Here is a 20,566-nt window from a genome sequence, read left to right as displayed (position 1 = left end):
TAAAAAATATTATCAACAAAATCATCAGGAAACATGCACACACACACACTCAATCCGGTATCCATCCATGTAAACTACATACATAAACTGTTTCTGTGTATCAGGAGAAAAAACACATCATTGAGCTTGCTGTTTGTTGAGAAACAAAACTGATTTACTTTGAAAAAACAAAAACGAAACATTCTTGGCAAGCTGACAGTTAATCTAAGAAAAACAAATCCATCCATTGGTAAGTGAAGGGTTTCGTTCCAAAACACTTTGCATCCATTTTATTAATAATTAAAGGTGAAGGGTAAAAATGACCTGATAATCCCTGTTTGATTTTTCAAAAATATACAATATTTATACAATTAAATGGAGTGAAATCTCTGGTTGGCAGCAGCTCATTTTGGAAGGAAACTCTTCACATTAGAAAACCTAACGACCCAACTGTAACGAAATTTGTTTGGTGTTGTTTACCTCTAGTTCACATGCACACGCACACACACACACACATTTCTGACTTACATTCAAACCAAAGAGAAAAACGAGAAATCTACAAAAATAGACCATTAGGCATTTTACACTTTGCATGTTGATCTTTCCTCTGAGTTGTCTCCCAAAAAAAAAAAAGGAAAAAAAAGCAACTTTGTGCACATCGAAACCCGTCTGTGAGACATCACCGCTCGTCTTTAATATTAAGATTATCGTCCTTATTCACATATTGACAGATGAACAGATGCTACTGTCACACTACACTAACGGCTGTTTTTATTCACTTATTTAAAACCAAATCTTTGAATGAAAAAAATAATGGAGTAGTCAGAGATGAGACTGATCGATAGCTCTGCGCTTTCTTTTGAGATCAAATGACTAACTGAGGGTCACATTTACACACATGCACAGTTACAAAAACACATATGGAGAAAGAAATACTGCTAAAGTGGAAAGAAAGCCTGTTTTTAGGGAGCATTTCAAAAGAAGAAACATCCATAGACTTTGGAAATAACTCAGTGTAAAAACTTTCACACTAACATCTCAGGTGCAACATTTTTAAATTACTTTTGAGGTAAAATAATCCACTAATTAACTGGAGTGTAATAAAATAATAAAGATGATTGTATTGTCAATCATCCCACAGCCCCACAGACGTGTTGTGCTGGTGGTTTAAATTAGGAGTCATTTCCTGTCACTGAATGTTGGTTTCTTTTAAAACACTCCCCTGAAGCGACACTCACACAAACGCGCACACACTGACGATGAGGAATGATATATAGAAGCTTTGTGCCTGTTTTCTACTGGACAAACTGAAGAAACTCAAACTGAATACACTCCACGTTGAAGTCCTCAAACTGTTCTCTTCCCTTGATGAAGACTCAGAAACAAGACAAATCAACTTTTAACTTGTTTTTACTTCAAGACGACAAAGTTTGTTTTGCTCCTTTTTCCTTTTGGTAAAACTTTCTGTGTTTCTCTCGTTCCTGTTCTGCACTCTCATTGGCTGATGATGAGCTGTCGTAGGTATGACTGCGTAAGGCCTCTCAGCTCCTCCAGCGTGTAGTCCTCCGGCATCGGTAGGCGGGTAATATGCGGTGCCAGCTGGGTGAGCGGGATGCTGAGGGAGTCAGACGCTGCGTCACCCTGCTGCAGGCTCAGCACCACGCGCAGGATGTTGGCAACACGCTTTGCCATTTCTGCAAGGAGGGAGGAGGGGCCGGGACGGGGCAGGGTTAGGTCAGAGCAAAGCTTTTGTGTTTTAGAAACGTCTGCAGGATTTCATTCCCGCCAAACTGATTTCACCCTGAAAACCCTCGTTACCTACCTGAACATTCTCGTTCACCCACCCCTCCTAGCCCTTTGTTTATCTTTTTTTAAAATCACAATGATTCTCAGGCAAGTTCAGCACTGTCTATTTTTCTAAGTGGATTTATGGCTGTTGATTCTAGATACACATCAGAGATAGTGACCTCAGGAAGTGTATGTCACACTGAGAACCTGCAGACTCTTACCTGATTGGGCGAGGCGGTCTCTGGCAGTACTGCAGGGCAGAAGCTCAATTCGACTGCAGAGAGATGTAACATCAGTGTAGAGACGCTCCAGCTCGTAACCAGCATTTTCCATCTGCCAACGAGGAAACAAACGTCAGACCTCAACAGTCCACATGTCACTTCTCCATGTTGATGTGGAATGAACCTACATACTCAGATACTTGTACTTTAGTATTTTAGATTAATGCTACTTTATATTTGCACTTTTTACTTCACTACATTTATTTTTCAGTTGTAGTTACTGTATGAAGTCTTTTACTAAAGATCAAAACCTTAAAGTTATAAAGCTGTTAAAATAAACTCATGACGAACTAATATACTTCAATAATCACTGCTCATTAAACCAGTTTGTACGCTTTGTAAAGCTGATTCGGAAACGGAAACAACTTTACTCTGAGCAGCCACAGTTTCTGAAGTGTTTCCTGTTCTTTGATATTAAAACCTGATTTAATTAAAGCAAAATAAAAAACAAGTTACAATCTAACTAACCTGAAATACTCGCACTGACTACTCGCCACTTCCTGCATCTACTTCACAATAAAAGCCATGTACGTTTATTTTCTTTGCTGTTAAAAGCAGCTACAGGAAGTGTTGACTTTGCTACAGAAGCATGCAAACTGTGATGAGATGCTGCAGTTAGACTACGCGTCTTATTTCTACATGAAATAAGTCACCTCGTTTTGCACAGGAAATAATAACAACAACAAATATTGCAGTACAGCGTCTGTACCTGCTGGATGTCCTGCAGAGTCTTGATGACTCTGATGTAGTCTAGGTAAACCCTCCCTGCTATGTCCCAGTCCTGGATGGTGGCACTGTGTTCAGGGACCGCCAGCCCCTCCAGGAACTCCAGCAGGTAGTCGTGGTTGTCGTTAATGATGCAGTCTATGGGACGATGGGGAGGGACAAAATAAACAACAATCAGAAGTTAGTGGCTTTGAACTTCTTCTGTTACGATCCCCTCAAAAGCTGAAAAACATTTACCTCACAATTTCCATTCTTAACTAGGTAGAGAAAGCTAAAGAAACAGTCAAAATGATTAAAAACAGGGTCCACAGAGTCCCTCAAAGGGTCCTTACCTGAGGCCAGGTGTTGGATCAGCAGTCGGTGACACTGGCTCCAGTATCCAGCCCGGTACAGGTGCAGGGCCTCCTGGTGTCTGTCAGCATCACGGCGGGCTCGGGTGGCCTTGGCCTCATGAATCCACTGCTCCGGGATAAGCAGCCTCTCGGTCAAGAAGCGCTCCCTCCGGACCGACTCGTCTGTCTCCTGCAGGGGGCAGTGGAGGGTCAGCAGCTCCCTGACCGCTCGCTCCCGCTGACTGAAGACAAACAGAAGAGAGATCAACTCAGAGGACGAGAAGAAGAAGAGACCGACTGAACAAATGCTGCCACCTGCTGCTGAAACATCAACACTACAACTGAAGAATGAAGCTGATTAATATGCAGCAGTACAGTCGATGGTTGTCAGCTGACACAAACAAAACAAACAGTTGAATCTTTGTAAACGAGCTGAACATACATGTGGTCGGGGATGTGCAGCAGGATGAAGACAGCCATGTGCCAAAGGCCGGCGCTCTCTAGCTGTGCCGCGTAGCTGGTGTGGAGGAGTCCCTGGCGTGAGGCGCTCAGGTGGCTGTAGTGTAGTGCCTGTAGGACTCCCCACAGGTGCCAGCTCAGACGATAGTCCAGACGCTCCCAGGTGACGGTCAGAGGGTCCAACAGCTGCTGCAGGCTGTAATGTCTGCAGGACAAAGCATTAATTATCTTCATTAGTTCAGACATTACAAAGATTAAAGTGCATTACACAAAAAGTAGGAGCTTGAAAAATGATTTAAAAAAATATCAGAATTGTTACTAATAATCTGTTGACTGATCAACAACCTATTATCAGTCTAATCTAAAGTTATAATCGTACTCTTCTCATCTACATACAGAACAGCTGGTTCTTGTACCCGCTGCAGACACGTGAGTCTTTACCTGTCGCTGTAGAGTTTGAGCAGGTGGAAGCAGAGGTCGTGTAGTGGCCGTTTAGACTCCTGCTCCTCCTCCTCCTCCATGTCTGGCTGCTCATGATCCAGGTAAGGAGGCAGGGGGGCGCAGGCGTACTTGCCCCCCTCACATGAACCCTGCAAGAGAAAAACAAATCATGACAATGAAGAGTGGATCTGTGATATAAAAACCACACATGCCCACTGAAGGTATACAACAGCAGCTCACCTGGAAGGCGGCCTCATATTTGGCAAGGGCGTCGGCCACCGAGGCAGTCGGAGGCAACATGAACCAGAGGTGGACCGCCACGCAGCGCTTCCAGTCCAACTCGGAGCACACGTTCACCACAGAGTCAGACGACTGCCACACCTGCAGGGACGGACAGGAAACACGACCGGCATTAAACTACAGCCTCTTCGTGGAGGAAGAACACAGATGAACCACAGGATCAAAAGTGTCGTACAGGTTTGCCAGCGAGAAGCGTGAAGATACGAAGTCGCTCCTCGGGCAAGTAGGAGTCGGTCTGCATGCGGTTCCAGTCTGCGAGCTGAAGGGCCAGCAGGTCCCGGCAGTACTGAGAGCCCATGGCCTGTGACAGCAGCAAGGACAGACGGTGGTCTCCTGGGGACAAAAGGTTTCAGTTTGAGTCCATCCATCCTGTCAGACTCACAGTGACTCATCTGCAGTGTTTTAAATCTCACCTTCTTTCTGTGCGAGTCGACATGCCTCACTGATGCGGTTTCCTGTCAGGTAGCTGAAGATGGCCTCCGTGTGGCTACCCTTCCCTGCCAGGGCTACCTCCTCCTCCACCCTGCAGGTGGCTCCACGAGACAACCAGGCCGAGAAGGTCCTCCTCCTCTCCAGCTGCTGCTTGTACTCGTCAGGCGTCTCCATGTCTGGCTCTTGATCTGAGGGGCCCAACCGGCCCCACAAGGCCTCACACAAGGTCCAGACCTCAGACCAGTAACCCAAGACAGCTGGAGGAGAGAGGAAGATTTGTAAGATTTGTCTTTTATGTGCCAGTTCTGGCACAAAGATCTGAATCATCTCTCACTGCATGAGATGTTGCTTTGTTACATGTTACTTATCATTTCAACTCCACACAAACATTTGGACTCGTTCTCTTACGGTCTGCCTCTCCCTGCTTATCGTTCACTTCGGTGATCCACTCGGCATATTCGTGCAGGGCCGCCACACCGGGCTGTGGTCGGACCAAAGGGCAGGTGGAGGCATCTGTGATGTTGACCGTGCTGTGCTTCAGACAGATCTCCAGGGGGCGCTGCAGCACCGCCTGGCTTTCCTCATCCTCCTCCTCCATGCTCTTCGTTGATGGAGTCTCCAGACCCACCAGCTGCTCCAGCACCACCTTATAGGGGCTTTCGATCAGCCTGCAGAGGAAGGCAGGTCAGCTTAGAACCAGAATTTCCTTTTTGTTTTGTTCATGTTACAGAAAAATAAAGAAAAATATTATTTTTTGAAAATGTGGCTATTTTCAAGGTATTCCAGGATTTGTGTGTATCTCACGGTTTGGTCCTGGCGGGCTTTGGCAGGAAGCTGAAGTCTGTTTTAGCCATCAGTTCTTGGTGCTCGAACTGTTTTCCTGGCGGTGAGCTCAGCCGGTGGCCGCAGTGTGCCAACGTCCAACCGGGACCCCAGCCGACCCGAAAAGAACGACCCGCAAACAGCCCCGCGTCCATCATTAAACTCCCCTACAAAACAACAACAAACAACATGAATCATCATCTTTGTCATGTTGACTCAGGTGGAGGAGAAGTGATCAGAGCACCAACCTTTCCATGAGTGACAGACTCTTTCAGGGGGACGGGGCCACCCAGCCGCCGTACACCGACCGTCCTGATCGAAGGCTCGACAGTTCTGGGGGGCAGCAGGAAGGACGAGGGGGACGGCCCCGCCCACTGTAATGGACAGGACGGTTCGACGGCTGCTGGAGACGCCCGAGACAGTGAAGGAGGAGGGCGGGAAGAGTCTGATAGCTGAGAGAAGAGGCCGGATGTAAAACGAGCCTGAAGGAGACCACCGACTGCAAGAAAGAGAGACATTTTATTTTTATTCTCTTGATGTTTCTTCAGTCGAAGATTTAATCCCTGGAACATGCAGAGTCTGTGTTTTTACCACTGAGCTGTCCTTAAAGAACTAATCTGCGGGCAGTGCTGTAGTTGCTGATCACATGCTATTCACCTCACCCTCTCCTTTAAAGCATGATTTTCACTAATGAAAATGTAATTATGATTATAAATGTGACACTGAGTCAAACTCGTTGGCTCACAGTGAAACTGCTGAATAAATTAAGTTCAACAAAAAAAATAAATAAATAAAATAGAAGTGGGCGGAGGTTTTAAGAAGTCTGTAAAGGTTCTCAGTCGTCCAGGTCATTGTTCTTTGAGAAGGACGACTAACGAACCAAGTGAAAACAATTACCTGGTTTTCTGACCAGTCAGCTTCATCCTTTTGGATTAGAGGTGAAATCTCTTTATGGATTTATAAGTCCAGATGCACCAGACACAACTCTTCTCAAATAAATAAATAAAAATGGATGGTAGTTTGAGTTTCCTACCAGAGGGTCGGCTCTGAGCTCCCGGCAGGACAAGACGAGGGGACGAGACGTCAGTGGAGACCTTCACTGCTCCGTGATCCTGGAACATGTCGCTCTCCTCCTCATCCTCAGCAAACAGAGACGCCTTCATGATCTGCCAACAAAACAGATGATTCAACGATTCTGGTGGTGTCTGACGAAGTGATGCACTCGGTTTTGTGGACGAGGCCGGCAACTCTACCTGGAGGGTGTGCGGGTTGATGCCCAGCGAGGACGCAATGTGGCTGGACGCAGAGATGCCATCATGCTCGGCGGAGATCAAACCGTCAAGCTTCCCGCTGAACGTGTCCATCTCAACCGCTGGCAGCTCGACGTCCTCCTCTCCTCCCAGGATACTTTGGGTGATGTCGGCCATGTCACTGTCCAACTCGTCTCCACCCGGAAGATCCATGACAATGGTGGACTGAAGACACAAACACAGTCAGACCGAACAACGGAAGACCAACTAGGTTTATTCATTTTCTGTCTTTCTGCCTGAGAATGATTTTGTATTTCTAGAAAAAAAATCTTTTTTATGGCTACAGGAGTTTATTTTTAATGTTGCCTGAGCATTAATGGAGGCTCATCGTGCATTTTTATGCACAACCTAATAAAAAACTCCACATTAAAATCTAAAACGAGGCTAAAAGATTTGATAACTGGCTGAAGTCCTCTATCTTCTCACCACAAACAGAAGCTGCTCTTCACACAAACTTTACACACAAAAGATTAAATCTTCATTACTTCATAACTTTATTAGGTTCTTCCATTAATTGCATAATACGAAAATTAGTACATCTGATGTCACACGTCTGAGAGCAGATTAGAGTTTAAAATGTTTCTCTGCTCGAGAAGCTTGTTTTAAAACTTGATGTTGAACATAAACTTTAAGCTGCTGCTCATCCGAAAACACAAGAAGCTCATAATAATATACTAATAAAATAACACTTTATATTCTGCAGAACACAAGCTTTAACATAAAAACATCTGTTTCCTCAGCAGTGAAAATGTGTGTGTGCTGCTGAAGCGGCACACACGCATTAAAATAAACAGATGAAGACATTCAGATTCTGGTTTGAACTACTCCATCGGTTCATAGACCTGATATTTAAAAACAACTTCAGCTCTGCAGCAGAACATCTGGCACTAACACAGACGTGGAAATAAAAGCAAAACTGTAACAACAGTGAACACTGAGTCCCAAAATTTAATTGATTTTTACTTTTCTGTCACTTTTAAGATGAATGTAAACACAATTTTCTGCTTCCAACCTGTTAAATGTGAAGTTTTGCTGCTTTCATCACAGTAAACTGATTCCACTCGTTAAAATAAGACATTTGAAGCAGCCTTCAGCTCGAGGAAACTGAGACCTGAGGAACCTTTTTACCAAAAATCAAGCAGACGTCAAGAGATGCACGATTGTTCTTTTCTATACTGTGACTGCAGCATTAACAAAATGATCTGATGTTTGTTGAAACTCATTTGTTCCCTTTAATGATGAAACAATCTTATATTAAAGCTTTTTAGGCATCCCACCAACAATAAAAAACTAGAAAGGACCTCCACCAAGGCCTACATTCCTCTATACATGTCTGTATTACAATTCACCTATTTTGCAAATTTAAAAATAATTTGTCTATCTGCCCAAACATGTAATGGGTTCTTCTTTGACCCTTGAGACACACCAAAGTTCCTGTTAACCGGGCCAGTAGTTTTTCTGTAATCGTGCTGACCGACTAAAAAAAAAAAAAAAAAAAAGGCACAGAAAACAAGAAAACTCTGCTTTGTGTCACCCAGACTGATACTTTCAGCTTTCTATGTCCATCCATCTCTCTACCATCTCTGTTCAAACACAAACGTTTTACTTTCAAGCCTTTTCTTTTCAAGACACACTAAAGCTGTCCGAACCAGAAAAACTGTACAGCCATGATCGTACCCCTCAAATTAAAAAACAAGCTGCTGGAAATGATCACAAATGTGAGCGAGATGCTCCTTTAATCATCTCAGTTGTGTCAGTGAGGAGGAGGATGATGAGTGTTGATGGTTGCAGGCTGCTCTACCTGAGCCTGTGGCACCACCTGCTGCTGGGAGGGGGGAAGCTGCTGCTGTAGCTGCTGCAGCCTGGAGGGAGGTGGCATCATCGTCTTCAGCTTCTTCGGGTCAGTTTTGGGCGGGACGTCCTCTTCTTCATCAGAGTCCTGGAGGCCGTATTTGGAGAAATGCGCCACCTGAGAGAGGAGGAGGAATCTGTTACACCTGAGAACAACCTGAGCAGCACAGAGCTTGACAGTGTGAAATTCAAGCACTTTCAAGGTACTTAAAACTGTAAATGTGGCTTAAAATAGTAAAAATGTAGACATGACATCAAAAGGTGAGATGCATCTGCCCCAAATTCAGTAACCTGTCAAGATATAATTTGATAGTAATAACAAGCAGCTTTACAGAAGAAGTCATCAATCAACGAGAGAGAAGCTTCACTGTGTCAAATTCAAAACCTTTCAAGGACTTCAAGGACACAAGAACCATGTTAAACACTATATATTTTAAAAATATGATTAACAATATATCTGTTGATAGTAGGGCTGCACGATATGGCCTATAACCAATATCTCATGTTGAAATGTTAAATTCAACCCGATGATGCAAAAAATAACATCAATATGATGATTCAAGTAGACCCTTCTATTAGATTAGTAACAGCTGCGCTGCGTTTTAGCTGCGTCAACTCACACCGGGCGGGTCTTGGCAGCGTAGCAAGCTGGCCGTATTCACGTGAGATTACGATCACGTGAGAATCCTGGAGGTATGCGAGACCACCGCGCTAAACTGTATAAAGAAAACAACAACAACAACAAACAGCTGACTGCTTCTCCGACATGGAGGAGTTCATACATGGAGGAGTTCAAAGCATCTGTTGTGTCATAAACGATTGTGTGTTGTTCCACTTTCAACAATTAGTCTCTCATCGTTCATGTTGAGACCCTTTGATTGATTTAATGCTGACCTGGTGCCACCGGTCATGGCGTAACGTTGATGTGAAGTTGTAAAAAGCTACATGAACTGCGTATTGTGTTTTATTTTGAAAGGGTGCGGAAGTTTATTATTTTGATTCTGTGCCGATTTCCTGTCTGGTGAGATCTGCTTTGTTGAAATTTACGAGGTTTAGCAGAGGCTCGTGTCAAAAATAGAAATGCGGAGAGACGCTCCCTGTGTGAGTGCTCTCATTGACTAGACTGGCAGCTATCTTGCTCCATTACGCGGCGCGTACGCCTCCGGAGTGGGCCAGTGGGCCTTGTCTCTCCTCACTTGATACAAAAAGTACGCATGCACGCAGGGGATTTTTCTGGGTGGGCGGGGAAGTGTGCTGCATGCTGTGAGGAGCACCAGGAGTGAGTGACACAGGCAAAACTCCAGAGAATTAAATGCCGACGGCTTAAAACATTTATGTGACAAGTACTCGATGGTCACGATATAGTAATTTCATACATCTCACGTAGAACAAGCCACGGTATATTGAGTATATTCGATATATAGCCCACCCCTAGTTGATCATTTTTAGTGAGCTTTCTACAAGAATTATGACTAAAATTATTGTTAACGTTGGTGGAGGTTCATTCTTCTGAGCAGCAGTAACCAACCTCGAACACCCAGGATCCGGTCTCAGGTCTGTATTCCAGGAAACGAGCTCCCTGTTTGCGTGAGGCTTTCTCCAGCCGACCCTCGTAGTTCATCTCTGTCAGGCGCTCTGGGCTCCTGATCTGAGTGCAGGTCGTCTTGTCATTTGGCCAAACGCCGTCCAGAGTCACCTCAGCTCGCCTGCGACAGATCGGGTCACGACAGGAAACTTAGCAACATGTAACAAATCCTTTTCCCTTCCAGATCAGTCAACCAAAACATTTCTACTCTGACCTCTCCTGGTCTGTCACTCACCTGTTAAGCCCCTCCCCCTCGGGTGGCTTGATTTTATCATCCGGGTACACAATGACCTCTTTGCGTCTGAAGTGGACGATCTCGTCAAGGTTCAGTCCCGTCACGTTCACCTCACCATGGAAGAAGATAGAGCCGTAACCTATGAGGGCCAATCAAAACAGCACTAAGATTTTCATGCATAGAGGGTCATCAAGCAGCTCACAGAACAATCAGACCTTCTTCAAAATAAGACATCTGAAGGAGTTTCAAACAGCATAAATATGCGACATCAGGTGGAAGGAGTTACCTTTCCTGCCAACGGAGAAGTTCTCCACCACACACTCTCCATTTTCATCCACCATGTCAGCCAGATCCTCCATGGAGGGGATGGTGTAGTAACCAACACGGTTCAGGACGATGCCTGAAAGACAGAAAACAGTATGTGATGCAATACTAATAATTTCTAATTAGAGTTCAGACTCAATACTTCTCAAAACTCAGACTTCTTAAACTCAATCACAGATCACATACAAGGTCCAGGTCACTCTGCCTGTATAAAGAGCTGCAGGTCTATGTGTTTGCTTGAAGGATGGTGGTGCTGGGTGACACACACGGCAGCTTCGGCTGCATTTACTCAAACTCAAGTAATTTGGCTAAACAACGTAACCGCAGAAAAAAAAAAAGAAAAAAAAAAAAAAGAGAAAACTTTGTTTCTATTTTTAAGTTTTAAGTTTTATGTCAAGCAACTGACTACGACAAATAAAAACACATTAGTATCACACATAACATGTAAAATGTATTGTTATAACAAGATATTTTTTAGGTTTAAAAACATTTATCTTGTTAAAACATTTAATTATAACAATACAATAAACTTGTTATAATGTGTTTTCATACTATTATAACGTATCACATTAAAACAAGATAAACTGTATTTAACAAAAAAAAGTGATCACGTTACAACATAAAATATTTTGTGTTTTAACAAGATAAACAGTAAAATGTTTGTATGCTGCAATAATGTGATTTTTTATTTTGCTGCAGTGCATGACATTCTGCCTTTAAAGACTCAAAGTCATTTCATCTGATGACTCACTTCATTCAAACGGAGGATTTTTATTTTATGAGTCATGAGTGTCAAAAGTCAAATGTGACAGACATTTGAAGCTTTGCTCAAAAACCTCAAACTAAATGTTACAGCTCAGCCTATTATTATAAATAACATTATCATCTCCACTTCCCTCAGTAACAGTGTCACAAGTGTGGAGTCTGACCTGCTGGGTGAGGAGACTGTTGGGACTCCTGCTGCTCCTCCCCTCTGTCCTCCTGCAGAGAATCCTCCCCCAAAGACGCTGACATGTCCTCGCTGCTCAGCTGAGGAAAAATAGATACATGCAAACATTAAAGTTTCAACCTGGCAACGTGCAAATGACAGTCTGACACGAATCGCACAGGTTTAAACGTTTAAAGTTCCGTCTGGACTTTCTGCTTTGTGTTCATTTGAATGTTTGTGTGTGAAAAACAGGTTTTTTTAATCAAATATATTTGAATATTGACTGTAGTCTCACTGTCCTCCATGCAAATTCTGAGTCTGCTTAGGAAACAGTCGCAGGTGACACATCATGATGCACAATCAGATTTACAGGAAGAACCGTGGCTGCTGACCTCTAATCCATTTCTCGCCGGTTTGTGCATGTTGAGGTCATTGATGGTGTCCTGTAGGCTGGTGTTGACGCGGCCTTGTGGGATTGGCTTAGCGATGGGGTTGACGTAGAACTGTGTGACCTCCGGGTCGTCGTCTGGCCGGCTGCTCGGGCCCGGCATATCCCTCAGCTCATCCTCATCCTCCATGTGGCTGCAGACAGGAAAAACAGGGAAGAAGAGATTAAATTGAAACATTGTGCACACTCTAAATTATCGTAACTAAAAATTACAACTCCTGACAGCCAATCAGAGAGAAGATGTGTGTGTGTGTGTGTGTGTGTGTGTGTTCAGACCTGTGTCCATTCTGCGGGTACTCTGAAGGCGATGCGAGGTCGTCTGTCTCTTTGTTGATGGGACTGCTGTACTGACTGCTGTTCAGGTTCTTCAGCACAAGTTTCTTGATGCTCTTCCTGTGGACAAACGGATCAGGTGTTCAGTGCACTCACTTATGAATCATATGTGTAGATGAAGTGTACTGTTGCTATGATGACCAGATGGGTACCTGGGTATGAAAGCTCCGTTAGTGAGCGAGGGTTCGTCGTCATCCAGCCCGTCGAAGAGCTGAGACTTGGAGGCTCCTGATGATGACAGCGCTTTGGGGCGGACTCTGGTCGCAGGTCGGGGGGTGAGCTTGTAGTGAGTGGGAGTGGTCAGAGCCTTCTGAGCCGTCGGATTGGTTGGTTTTAAACGCTGTCAAAACACAAAAGTTTTGATTGGCACTAAAAATCAGCAGAAATGTATTTAATGTGGTTGTTAGTTTGTGGGTTGCCTGTCATACATCAGCTTTAGTCTCCATGAAGTCAAAAATAAATGTCTTTTTTCCGCATATCTGCGCTACAGGTCACCTATGGCGACCAAACAATGTCATACTTTTAGTTTCTTGGTGGACAAATAGCTTTAGTGTTGCTTGCTGAGGTAGCCATTTGCTAACTGAGCAGTCAACAGAAGACAGAGAATACCTTAAATCCAAGTCCTTTACAGAGCAGGCTGAGCACATTTGGTACCTACATCTTTAGCTCATTCATATTCATTTATTTACAACACAAACGAGAGCAGCTGAAGACAAATTACAACAAAAACATGACTGCGGAATGCAGCTGTTACCTCCTCTTTCTTCTTGGGGTCGGACAGCTGGTTTCTGAACAGTGGCGAGTCTCCGTACGGGGAGTATGCCAGGACACTGAGCTGCTGCTGAAGCATGGCCTGCTGGGCAGCCGCCGCACTCGGATCTGTGAGAGCTGCAAGAGAAAAATTAATTAAACACTGCTCCACCTGTACAGTCTGACTGTATTCAACGTCAGACTAGAGACGTTTGTTCTTGTCTGTCTGTGGTGTGTACTGGCAGGCGGTCTCTAGCTGCTCACCGACAGGCTGCTGTGGAGCTCCGAAACCCAGGGTGCTGGTTCCGGTGTTGAACCCGGCTGTTCCGAACGTTCCCATTGTTCCCAGTGCGGTGCCTAGTTTGTTCTGGTTATTCCCAAACAGAGACGTCTGTCCTGTGCCCACTGCTGAACACAGAACACCTGTATCAATATATTTATGAGGACCGTCTCTCTGTCACTCAGCCTTCATTTTGAACTGGGACCAATGAACTTGTAAACTCTATTATTGTTCACTCATTTGTGTATTTATTGATTTGCTTTATTGTAATTAACACTTACGGAGCGGAAGTGAATCCGTTTTGTTTTACTTTTGCTTTTTGTTTCACAGGACTAATGTCTATGTCTAGGTCTGTCCTTTACTCAAGATACTGAGTAAAATAATTAAAACAAGTCTGTGAAAGCAGTGGAGGGCTGAAATTGACACTGATAGACATTTAAGTATTTGACATTTCTAGACTAATAGATAATGAAAAGAATCCAACAAATTGTTTATTTAACCGTACAAAGCCCAAATATTATGATTGATTATTTACCATCATAGAATCACGGTTATTGGAATTATCAAAGTAGTTGCTGATCTATTTAGGCTCTTAAGTGACACACGTGCTACCAGTTTTTTTTTTATATTTAACATATTATTATATTTAACATCCTCCATGATGTCACGGTTCATCTGGTACCTGTTCCAAAGCTCGTTCCAAGTCCAGCTCCCAGTCCTCCTGTGGCTGGCTTGTTACCAAACAGACTCCCTGCAGCAGGGTTCGCACCAAATCCTGCACCAAGCCAAAAATAAACACATCAAAAACAATTAAAAGTTAAATGGTGAAGTGGCCTGAAGCATAAGTATTTTCCCATTGGTTACCCATCTGAACATCTGCAGACCTACCGAAGGTGGAAGTGTTAGTTCCGGTCCCCAGTGTGAGGGCTGGCTTGTTTCCAAACAGTCCGGTGCCGGTTCCAAAGGACGGTGCGCTGGTGGTCGTGGTGCCGAACCCGGCTGTCTTATTACCGAATAAACTCTGCTGTAATAGACAAACCAAATGTTTTTCTATGAGAAAACAATCAAAGTCAACCTAGCAGACGTCATCATAACAGGTTATTAAATGCCTCCTCTCTAGTACATGATGTGCATACATGTGGGATGATGCCCAACGAGGTGTCCGCTATCGCATACACATGCATTTGTGGCCTGCAACAAGTTTTCACGAGCCACACCAACGTTTCCCAGGTAACACCTGGCACAATCATTACCATCCCTTTCCTCTTACTGATAAACTGATCGCAAACTGTAAATGTGTCCCTTCTCAAATCATCTCTGGTTTGTACCTGAGTGCCAACGTTTCCAAATCCAGTGTTGGTTTGGCCGAACAGCCCGGTGCCAGTCCCAAAGCCAGTAGCAGTGCTCGTCTGAGCAGCGCCGAACAACCCACCTGACTGAGATGCTGCCGTGTTCCCAAACAAACCCTGGATCACAGAAGACACAAAACATCCTCAAAACTCAGAGTAAATGGCCTCTACTTTTAAAAAACACATACAAAGTGAAACACACTGCGTTAAGACTGCTGATATTTGATTTAAAGACACATTTTCATCTTTTTTTCTGCTCCTGCAGAGTCAAACTCATTTCCATTCTTTGCATGCAGCTCAAAATTGTGTTTTATTGTAAAATATGACTGATTCATCCTTTTTCTATCACTAAGCAGATTTATTTGAGCAGATTGCAGAGGTCCTCTCAGTTTAACAATGACATCCTGTTTGTGTCAAAGCTGTGATGATGTATGTATATACTCAAACACATTTTAAACTGCACAGTGACATTAACAAAACATTCATGAACTTCTGACAGTGAAGAAATTAAATACTTACTGTAAAATTTCCCAAGACGTGCAGACATTTAAATACACAAAGAGAATCTAAGTGACCCTCACCATGCTGCTGGTGTTGGCCTGTCCCATAGTGTTGGTGTTGCCGAAGGAGAAGCCCGTGCTCTGTGTGGTGGTAGCCTGACCAAACGGCTTGAAGAGGCTGGCAGCTTGTTGTGGGGTCTGCTGACCGAACAGACCACCTGTGGCTGTACCAAAACCACCAGTGGCTGCTGCTGCAGAAAGGACAAACACACGACATTGCTTCACCAAAATCGAATCAATCAGTTTAAGAGTTTCAGCAGACTCATGGTGACTTCTTACAGAATAGTCAAATAACAAATAACCAGCTTCTGCTGTCATCTCCACTTACGTGCTGCTCCAAAAGTGCTCTTGTTCTGTCCGAAGGAGAAGTTGGTGTTGGGGGCGGCAGAGCCAAACAGGCCGGTGGTGGCACTGGATGTGGCCGTTGCCGGTCCAAACAAACTAGCTGTCCCCGCAGCCATCGGGTTGCTCGGGCCCTTCCTGCCCGCCTGGTAGTCCTCCAACCTCAACTCCTGCAGGGAGACACAAGAGACATCGAAAAACAAACATTAGATCCAAAATAATTTGGTTGAGTTCCAACAGACGGCTGGATGTCTTTCTGCTCCATGAAATCAAAATAATAATAAATTTAAACTAAAATCGTCACATTTACATTGTGAGCAGCATGCCGGGTCACCCCAGGACCTGAACATCTGCCTGCTCATCCCTTGCTAGCTGGGTGCTTTGTGTGTTTATGGGCTGAAATTCCACTTTTAACATTTCATGAGTGTCACAGTTTGAATTTCTATTGCACACTTGTAGGTTCAGACCAAAATGTCATCCTGGGTTTCACAGGACTTCACCCGACCGTGGAGGCGGTTTTCTTTTCTGAATTATGTCCACAAGTGCCCAATTCAATTAATTATTAGAGACACGTTTATTTTGTTATCTGTTTAGCCATTGTCATGATTATTAACCCAATCTGGATTTTAACAGTGCCTCAGTCCTCAGAAAAAAGCTAAACTAAATCACTAGTTGAAAAGAAACAGACCACTTCACAAAGCTGGGGACAGGAGCCAGTTCAGTGCCAATAAACGATCTCTCTGAAGTTTGATATTCCACAAACTGATTTTCAAAAACGGTCAAACTCACCTCCAGGGATTTGTTCTCATACTCCTTCATGGCTGTGATGCACTGATGCTTCGTGTTGATGCTTGTGGTCACGCCTGCTTTAACCATTGTGTCACTTCCTGTTGGAGGCTAAAGGGGAACAAAAGAAAAGTATGATGCTGTTGTGTCTGTCTGATCATTTCCACTCCATACTGTTTTTGCAGTGAGCACACCACAAATCAACATTCAAAACACTGTTTTAATGTTTTTATTTATTCTGAGCATTGCATCGTGGGGAAGTACTCACGTTGAATTTCACGGTCGTTCCTGGCTGCTGTGCGGCAGAGAACCCAGAGCCACCTCCAAACAGGGAGGTTGTTCCACCAAACGGGTTAGCGGTGGTGTTGGTCGTCCCAAACAGCCCGCCACTGCTGGTGCTTGTCCCAAAGCCTGGAGGACACGATGTGAGGGAGACTTCTTCAGGCCGTTCAGACGTTTCATTTCATAAACAAATCAAAGTGACAACTGGACTGAGCAATTTGGAAAAACAAACTTATTTCACAGTTTTTGTTGAGCGGCGGATTTTTAAACATGAAAAAGTGGGACTTTGTGGTGTTATGTCATTCTTCTTAACTCTTTTTTCTTGGTTTCTGATCTCCACCTTAGTTTGTGGCTATTGTGATGAACCACATTTCTTGTTAGAGCTCAGACGAAATGTATAAACTCAGAACATATCATCTTATTAACGGTAGTATGTAGATTTTGAGGTCCCTACTGGTCGAATTCTGAAGAATCTGACGGAATAACACAACATACAAAAAACAATTAAGGAGGGTTCTCACTTCCGAAAGAAGTGGGTTTGTTGGCACCGAAAGCATTGTTCGGCTGCGAGAAGAGTCCGCCGGTGGTGCCCGCTCCGGTGTTGCCAAACAGGCTCGTTGAAGTGCCGCTCGCTGCACCAAAACCGAAGCCGGTGCTGGTTGAAGAAGTTGCCGGCTGGCTGAATGTACTCGAGCCAAAGAGTCCTCCTGTAGGAAATGGACAATATAGTTATACACCTACACAAGCAACAGGATATAAATGACCACAAGATCAGAAGGCTTGAAGAATAGTTCTCGGGGATTCTATATCAGGAGGTTAAACTTTCCCCAGACAGGAAGGACTCTCATGTGCTGGATTTAGACACAGAAGACCCAAACATCTTTGTTTTATCCACAAACAAAGAGTGAATGAGGCAGGAGTTGACAAACCAGGTTTATTCTGTGTGGCACCAAACAATCCTCCAGCGTTGGTGGTGGTCCCGAACGCAGATGTCCCAAAGCCTCCGGCCGCCCCAAAACCAGCATCTGTGATTAGAGAGGATGACACGACAGATCGACTAAATCAGTAATCTGTTCAAACTGATCATAGATCACGTGTACACATCTACATTTGTGTGTCGTCTTCTCTTTTCTAGACAACCGTTCAACATATTAACATCACCCAGAGTTTGAAAACTAAATAAATAAAACTTACTTTGTTGTCCAAAGGTCGACGAGGTGCCGAACCCTCCCGTTCCTCCACCGAAGGGAGTACCAAATGACTTGTTGAACATCTTGCCCTGCTAGCAGGACTGCATAAGTCTTCTGTAACGGGGACAAACACAAAAGTTAAACAGCAATGTCTGACAGCAACGTATGTTTAGATCCTGCAGATGGATCCCATAAACTAAACACTGGCGGAGTTAACAACACTAATCATAAATGGTTTTGTTATGGATTGAACGTCACAGTCACATCAAACTGAGGCTGAATTAAAAAATTAAACTTTGTCTAAGGCTGTATTTTGGGGAAAAGATCATCACAGTTATTATACCAAAAACTGAAAAATATCTGCGACTCATCTCATCTAATTGTCTCTCTATTTCAGTGACATTTCTCAGCAGGACCAAACCTTCAAAGTGCTGAACATCTGAACAGATGTCCATCAACACGAAACACAATTAAACTTAATATAAACTGTATATAAGAACAAGGACAGCAGACTTGATTTTCTTGGAGGTAAACACGTTTAACTGCTTCAGTTGTTGGTCTTCAGCAACTTGAGATTTAACTGTGAAAGGTGTGGCTCTATTATGGTGGGAAACTTTAATATTAAGCCGGTATGTCATGGCCTAAACTCAGAGGACAGACAAAAACTGGCCGAGGCTGGCTGGCTGGCTGGCTGCTCCACGTGTAGTTAACCGGGGCTGAGGTTTTCAGTCAGAGCCGTTCATTCAAAAACACAGCACTAACGTCAGCTGCTGGCTGAGTTTAAACTAGTAGAAAACTTTCACGTAACGAGTCAGAGCAAAACGAGACCGGTTATAAATCAACGCACGGGCGCTAACAGCGTAATTTCCGCGTCGGCTAACGACGTTAGCTCCGTGAAATAACCGCAAAAAAAAAAAAACAACAAAGCGAAACACGAGTCAGCTGCTTCTTACCAGCACACAGAGTGAGTGTGTAGATAAATATAACCGTACGCTGCTGTTGGAGGTTTGCAGAGTTGTTGACAGCCGCTGGCTCGAAGTTACGTGCGTCAAGCTAACGTTAGCCAGCTAGCTCCCCCCCCCGCTAACTACTAACCGTTGCTACGTAAACGTTAGCAAAACAAAAGCAAGGCGGACAAAGAGCAGCCGTTAGTCCAAACATTTACCTTTAACAACGTTGCTATATCTGTGCGGTTTCTTCCCCGGCCGTCCTCCTACGATGTTGAAGCGACAGACTGCAAAAGGGCTCAACGATAAAAGTGTCTTTAGCTAAACATCGGCATAGCCTGTTAGCTTCGTCAACGAGGAGGGAAAACGATCGACCAGCGAGCGTCACGACGCACTTTCATACGTCATGACGTCACGGCGGCGTTACCTGCTCTGAGCTGGGACTCTTCTTCTTCTTCTTCTTCTTCTTCTTCTTCTTATTCTTATTCTTATTCTTATTCTTATTCTTCTTTGGTGTTTTACGGCAGTCGGCATCCTTATAGTTACATATACCGCCATCTTCTGGACTTTACTTTTTTACTATTTAATTTTCTTTCCCTTTTTTAAATTCTTTTTATTAACCCAGTTAAAACAAGATATCTCATTGTGATTTTCCTCCCTTCTCTACATTTCCCACATTCTATTATACTTTTGAAACTTTTCTCCACTGCTCCTGTCCTCCGCAACCCTGCCATCATCTCTTCCCTCTCCCTTTCATATCCATGACATTCAACCATCACATGCTCCACTGTCTCTCTCCCCCCACAGCTACATAGACCAGTTGGATGCTTCCCTATTATGTTGAGTGTGCTATTTAATCTACTGACTCCCTATTCTTAGTCTGCTCATTGTCAACTGCTTCCACGTGATACCTCCACAACATCCACCTCCCCCTACTTAACCCTTGTCGTTTATATAAATGTCCCCCTTTTCCTGGATTTTCCCTATTGTTCCATTGATTAATTTCTTTCCATACTTAAAACTTTTCCCTTCTGCTTTTGATATTGTACTTTCACATTTCCACCTTTCTTTCTTTGCTCCTCCTTTGCCCTTTGATGTGCTTTTATTTCCTTGTATTTCTAAATGATGGCTGGTACCCACATGAATGTTATTTCCCTCCCCTGCTGTGTCTAATCTGGATGTTCTCACCTTTATTTCATATAATATTTCCCGATGTGATTTGCTGTTCTTGTTAATGCTTAAGAGTGATGAGATTGAATCGCTACATATGATTATCTTCCTATCTCCTGTCCTCCACCCATTCTATTGCCAATACTATTGCACAAAGTTCCACTGCATATACACTTAAATGATCTGAAGTTCTTTTAATACCTTTGTTATTATGACTGGAACCACTACTGCTGCACCTGTTGCTCCTGTTTTGGTCTTTTGATCCGTCTGTATATAAATAAATATTTCCCCATACCTTTCATCTGTATAGTTATAAAAATTCGTGTACCAAGTCCA

General features: G+C 43.8%; 1 protein-coding gene across 8 annotated transcripts; it reads right to left on the bottom strand.

Annotated features, from left to right (window-relative positions):
• Positions 1–14: 14 nt before the first annotated feature.
• nup98 (nucleoporin 98 and 96 precursor) lies at positions 15–19,686 on the bottom strand. Of its 8 annotated transcripts, none has more exons than XM_027273515.1 (35): positions 19,279–19,686; positions 18,118–18,227; positions 17,853–17,948; positions 17,445–17,630; positions 16,910–17,079; positions 16,645–16,752; positions 15,842–16,025; positions 15,535–15,704; positions 14,933–15,070; positions 14,493–14,625; positions 14,287–14,379; positions 13,589–13,732; positions 13,329–13,462; positions 12,727–12,914; positions 12,518–12,634; positions 12,186–12,375; positions 11,795–11,894; positions 10,828–10,941; positions 10,542–10,680; positions 10,250–10,427; positions 8,672–8,839; positions 6,814–7,035; positions 6,594–6,726; positions 5,809–6,059; positions 5,543–5,727; positions 5,147–5,406; positions 4,720–4,995; positions 4,482–4,639; positions 4,247–4,387; positions 4,007–4,155; positions 3,549–3,770; positions 3,107–3,348; positions 2,758–2,912; positions 1,989–2,100; positions 15–1,673 (listed from the first exon to the last, which is right to left on the bottom strand). In XM_027273515.1, exons 2-35 carry the CDS (start codon positions 18,194–18,196, stop codon positions 1,474–1,476), a joined length of 5,535 nt encoding a protein of 1,844 aa, XP_027129316.1. In that variant the 5' UTR covers positions 18,197–18,227; positions 19,279–19,686; the 3' UTR covers positions 15–1,473. The 8 variants fall into 8 exon arrangements, with proteins under 8 accessions (XP_027129316.1, XP_027129318.1, XP_027129311.1 ...); XM_027273517.1 differs by having other exon boundaries at positions 16,910–17,052; positions 19,279–19,685; XM_027273510.1 differs by having other exon boundaries at positions 14,493–14,628; positions 19,279–19,684.
• Positions 19,687–20,566: the final 880 nt, after the last annotated feature.

This window comes from Larimichthys crocea, chromosome XXII (genome assembly GCF_000972845.2).
Source record: "Larimichthys crocea isolate SSNF chromosome XXII, L_crocea_2.0, whole genome shotgun sequence".
Lineage (NCBI taxonomy): Eukaryota > Metazoa > Chordata > Actinopteri > Sciaenidae > Larimichthys > Larimichthys crocea.
This window is presented reverse-complemented; position numbering and strand designations above follow the sequence as displayed.

Coding starts and splice junctions, on each gene's coding strand:
- nup98 (XM_027273510.1), bottom strand. CDS start 18,196: ATGTTCAACAAGTCATTTGGTACTCCCTTCGGTGGAGGAACGGGAGGG. Junction 13,733..14,286: donor TGGAACGAGCTTTGGAACAG/GTACCAGATGAA, acceptor TTCTGTGTTCAG/CAGTGGGCACAGGACAGACG. Junction 4,640..4,719: donor TCGACTCGCACAGAAAGAAG/GTGAGATTTAAA, acceptor TTTTGTCCCCAG/GAGACCACCGTCTGTCCTTG.